A 5382-nucleotide genomic window follows, 5' to 3' on the forward strand; every position below is an offset into this window, starting at 1 on the left:
CGGCATCTAGTTTGCTTCTACACCATGATGAAGTTTTAGGTTGGCTTCCTGTCCGATTACAGAAGGATTAACGTGGCTCTCACTCGAGCAAAGCGAAAACTCGTTGTGGTTGGTGACTCGGCAACGTTGACAAGCGATCCGGTTTGGGCAGCATTTTGGGACTGGGCAGCAATGCCTGGCAGTGGCGATGCTGAGTCTTTTTCAATTGCGTACCGTTCGTATTATGAATTGCCACCAGAAGGAGGATGGTGAGTTCACTGTCTACCAGTGCGAACAGAAATTTTGGTTGACTTTTCATCTTAATTTTTTCGGCACTTCAATATTTGATGAACACAAAACACAAAACACTATATTTTTACATTGTCCTACCCATTCTCTTCCTTCCTCGTCAATTTTCTTTCGCCTAGTATTTCTCCAACTAAAGTTTCAAATGAAATCAAAGCTAGATCACTTTTTCTTCCTTCTTCTTCATCCCCTCCCCTCCCCCCTCCTCTCCTCTACGCGTGGTTCTTTCGTCAACATGTTTGTTCGTGGCTTATCTCATGTTTGTTCCTGGCTTGCCTCATGTTTGTTCCTGGCTTACCTCATGTTTGTTCCTGGCTTACCTCATGTTTGTTCCTGGCTTACCTCGCCATTGGCAACAGATTTGACCACCTTCGCCCATTTGGTTACCACATTTTGAACCGTCCTTTGACCCAGGTTTGACCAGGATTTGAGTGCAGGCGTGTGTGATCATGGTAGAGGTAGCGGAGATGTTGTCGGCTCTGACGCGTCAGATGGGGAGGGCGTTGAACGAAGCTCAGCAGCTGGAGGAAGACGCTAGCAGTCTCCTTCCCCGTACCCCACCAACCGTCAGAAGGACACATCGCAGGCACATGCCCAACCCTCAAGAACTTTGTGACTCCGAGCAAGCCGAGTTGAGTGGTAGGAAGGTTGCGGGCGGGAGATGGGGCTCCTCTGAGAGGTTCAAGGCCAAGAAGCAGAATGCTGAAGTTGGTCCTGGACATTATCAACCTGATGTCAGCAAGGTTGTGCGTAGGACGCCAGGAGCGCGTATTTGCCCGCCCACAAGAAAGAATCTAGCTGCACATCTCAACGAGTTCCAGAAGCTCCTGGAAAAAAGCGAAGTTGGCCCTGGAAAGTACTCTCCTCAATACTTTGCAACAAGCGAATGGGTCTCTACCCATGCACCTTGCATCCCGCAACCAAGAATCGCTTCAACGGCCCGTGTTATACAGACTCACGATTGCGAAGCCTTATACTGCAAATCTCAACGCTCTGGTTATGCACTTTCCGAGAAAAGCTTTTCTGATCGCAAAAGTGTTGGTTGCTTGAAATGGATGCCAGATTACTTTCCTGAAAGACCCGTGCAGCATACCCCCGGTCCAGGAAGCTACGACCCTCTCTTCCAATTTGTCAGCGAACGAATACCTGGCAGTTCGTGGCAGAGAAGTTCACTTTCCTCGAACGGGAAGCTCAGTCAAGCCATTCTGTCTCATGCAAATGACATTGTTCCTGGACCGGGAAGTTACGACGTCAAGACAGACCTTCTCTTTCGAAGAAGTTCCAGCGCACTCTTTGTTTCATCTCGTCAGCTCGAGACTAGCGAAGATGAGAGTTGGGGAGACAAATTGATCTTGCAGCCCAACTTCAGTCTGGTGCATCCGCGAATCAGATGTTCTGTGACATATCGAGAGCCTTCTGTGCTGTCTCTTGCTTCAACTGAGCGTGCAGCATCAACTTCATCAGTTTCATCTCTCGACTCATCCTGTCTCTCAATTTTGAGCACCAAACGCCGATCGTTGTCATATTCTTTTTGCAAGGGTGTGGGATCGCGAAATCAGAGTCGAAATTACAAAACAATTGGTCCTAGTGATTACATGCCAAACTACAAATTTGTATCAAGGAGAACGGCAACATGTGTCATTGCTAGGGCACATCGAGGTCTGTTAGAGAAGGAACAGCAAAGAGAATTGTACGGGGACGTGCTGTACATCGATCCTGAGACGTCATATAAGACAACTGTCAAAACCCAACCACGAATAGTCTTTTCCAGACACAAGAAACCCTCTTTCCTTTCGCATCAGACTTCGTATCTGGGACCCAACGACAGTGGCGTGCTCGTGGGGAAGCTAGCTGAGTATACCCCTTCCATCGACATGTCAAGAACCTCCGCACGAGCGTCCGCAAGCAAGGATGAGGACGCGAGGCTGGGCCCAGGGTACTACTATGTAGACGACACGCTCACGGCTAGGAGGGTGCCCGCAGCGTTCATCAGCCCTCCGGCACCGGAAGACGAGGTGGAGGAGGACAGAGAGGGAGATCGGCTAGTGCTGGAAACGTCAGCAGCCGATGAGATGACGAGGCGGAGAGTCGTGATGATGGTGGACATCGGCAGGCAGATGGGCCGGGAGGAGGCGACGAGGAGGGACCGAGCGCCGGAAGCTCTCGACTACAATCCCGAGGTCCCGCGAGACATCAGGGGCTTCAGCATGGCGACGCAGTCAAGCAGGAAGGAGAACGATCAAGGAGGGGAGGGAAGTCACTTGCTCAACAAGTACCAAGCCAGCTACAGCCTGGTAGAGAACAGCGGGAGGGCATACAGCATCGGGAAGAGCAAGCGGACAAGCGAGGATGGTGGGGAGGAGGAAGACAGAGGGGGGGACGTGCTAATCCTGGATACGAACAAGGGGTGGGAGTACCTGAGAGTCCGACACGACATTGCAGGTTTTGATAAGCAGGAAGGACGACCGGAGGCTGTCGCAGGGCAGCACTTGTCTTCTTATCTGGGACCCAACGACAGTGGCGTGCTCGTGGGGAAGCTAGCTGAGTATACCCCTTCCATCGACATGTCAAGAACCTCCGCACGAGCGTCCGCAAGCAAGGATGAGGACGCGAGGCTGGGCCCAGGGTACTACTATGTAGACGACACGCTCACGGCTAGGAGGGTGCCCGCAGCGTTCATCAGCCCTCCGGCACCGGAAGACGAGGTGGAGGAGGACAGAGAGGGAGATCGGCTAGTGCTGGAAACGTCAGCAGCCGATGAGATGACGAGGCGGAGAGTCGTGATGATGGTGGACATCGGCAGGCAGATGGGCCGGGAGGAGGCGACGAGGAGGGACCGAGCGCCGGAAGCTCTCGACTACAATCCCGAGGTCCCGCGAGACATCAGGGGCTTCAGCATGGCGACGCAGTCAAGCAGGAAGGAGAACGATCAAGGAGGGGAGGGAAGTCACTTGCTCAACAAGTACCAAGCCAGCTACAGCCTGGTAGAGAACAGCGGGAGGGCATACAGCATCGGGAAGAGCAAGCGGACAAGCGAGGATGGTGGGGAGGAGGAAGACAGAGGGGGGGACGTGCTAATCCTGGATACGAACAAGGGGTGGGAGTACCTGAGAGTCCGGCATGGGATTGTGGAGTTTGGAAAGTTGACAGGGCGCGTGAGTGAGATTATTGAGTCGTCAGACCCGTCACAGGATCTTGTCGACTGGGAGGGAGCGCGTGGGGTCGCGGAGAAGACTTTGGGATTCGTTGACTTCAGTCGGATGACAGCGAGGAAGGAACCTTTCTCAGCTACAACCTCAGCTGTTCTGGGCCCTGGTGCATATGAAATTCAAGACCATCTCTTGTTCAGAGACTGCTTTCACGTATCGTTTGGTCGACAGAGGCGATTTTCAGATGACAAGTACGAGGATGACGAGGGCGATCGCCTGGTTTTATACCCAGAGAGAGCTGAAAGTCTGATTCGCCCAAATATTCCAAGTTTCACTTTCATTTTTCAACCTTCTGCTCTTGTTTCAGAATGGGCCAGCAAAAAAATCTTTGTCCGAGGTCATGATGGAGAACTCTTTGAATTGCCTTCGATTGGAAGCAGAGTGAGAATGAAACAGCTGTCTGAAATCTTCTCAGCATGGAGACGACCTGATTTCTATGAAATCAAAGAAACCTTGACGCGAAAAAGCTGTTACCAGAAAACTCTTGTTGACATCGGCAAGGCTTCGAATGTTAGAAAAGTGGATATTGGGATGAAACTTCAGTTTGACGACACTATATCAACCTCTCTGCCGATTGTGAAACAGATCCATAAAGGTGGTCTCTTGGATAAAGCTGGGTCGATCCAGAAAGGAGATAAGATAGTCAAAATTGTGGGAAAGGATGGGAGGACGATGGATTTGCATCGATGGGCTATGAAATCAAGAAATAAAGGAGCCTCTCGCAAACTGCCAGCAGACACTTCCAATCAGGTCAACCATCTCGGTCCTTGGAGAGAATGCGTGATATCTTCTCCGGGTACATCAACACGATCGAGGACTCAACAACATTCTTTCTTTTTCAATGTTCAAACAAAGGAGAAACTTTGGTCTTTTGACGTTTGGTCCAGGAAAGATGAGGTTGTGCGAAATATTATGCAGGAGATCGAAGAACTACAATTTCCGATCACCATTCACTTCCGAAGACACCAATCCCATTGCACATTGCAAGTCCTGGTGGAAAACTTTCAAGATTTTCTGTATGGAGCGTATGATCCCAAGTACGACCTGGTTGAACGTGACTTGCGGTCTGTCTCAGACTTTGTGACAGCAAATGGAAGAGAGTCATCATTGGAAGCCAAGGCGAGGATGCGACTGTTCCAGAAGAACATGACATTGAGTGCTCTCAAGACGCTTCCAACGCATCTTGCTGCTCCTCCTTCTGAAGCTACCAACAGAGATTTCACATCCCAAAAGTTGGCGCTCCGTGATAAGCATGAACGAATGTTTCGAAGTTTGCGAGAAAAGCACAAGCAGGAGGCAGAGGAGATTGATGGAGAGGAAGCTGAATCGCTGAAGCTTCGACATTCTCAAGAGAGAAAATCGTTGAGGAAGAAGATTAGGAGGGAAGAAGAAGCTTTGGAACGATCGCTGCAAGAACAGCAGCTGATCTCGCTGGACAAGTCAGAGATTGAGAGGGAGGTTTCCAAGATAGTCCTCCAGCAACATCTGGAGCTTGATGCAGGAGCGCGGCTGAGGGAGACTGAAAGGCAACGGCGAGTGAGGTTCGCCCCTGAGAACGAGGCTCTCCTGCACACCGCTGCCTACTCGCAAGCGGCTCCTGCAGGGAAGAAGTGGATCCAGAAAGGAAAGTCGCACACCTGCCCTGACGTTCGAGGACTGACCGACCAAGAGGTTCAAGACTGGAAGCTGCACACTGAGTACCGAGGCTTCTCTGGGAGTGACGACCTCGTCAAGTGGTTCTGGCAGCTTATGGAGAGCTGGAGCCCGCGCAGAAGGGCCGAAACCCTTCAGTTGGCGACGGGAACAGCAGCAGCACCTAGGGGAGGTTTCGGGTGTTTGTTCGGGCATGACATCAAACACTCGGATCGGCCGATTCCTTTCTCAATTA

The 5382-nt window shown here is 51.2% G+C and overlaps 1 protein-coding gene across 1 annotated transcript; it reads left to right on the forward strand.

The window, feature by feature from the left end:
• Positions 1 to 875: 875 nt before the first annotated feature.
• Positions 876 to 5230, forward strand: GUITHDRAFT_122863 (hypothetical protein; the record flags this gene model as incomplete). Its single annotated transcript, XM_005817854.1, has 1 exon — positions 876 to 5230. A coding segment is annotated over one exon (4355 nt), but the record flags the coding sequence as incomplete, so codon positions are not given.
• Positions 5231 to 5382: the final 152 nt, after the last annotated feature.

The sequence above is a fragment of the Guillardia theta genome, assembly GCF_000315625.1.
Source record: "Guillardia theta CCMP2712 unplaced genomic scaffold GUITHscaffold_510, whole genome shotgun sequence".
NCBI classification, from domain to species: domain Eukaryota; class Cryptophyceae; order Pyrenomonadales; family Geminigeraceae; genus Guillardia; species Guillardia theta.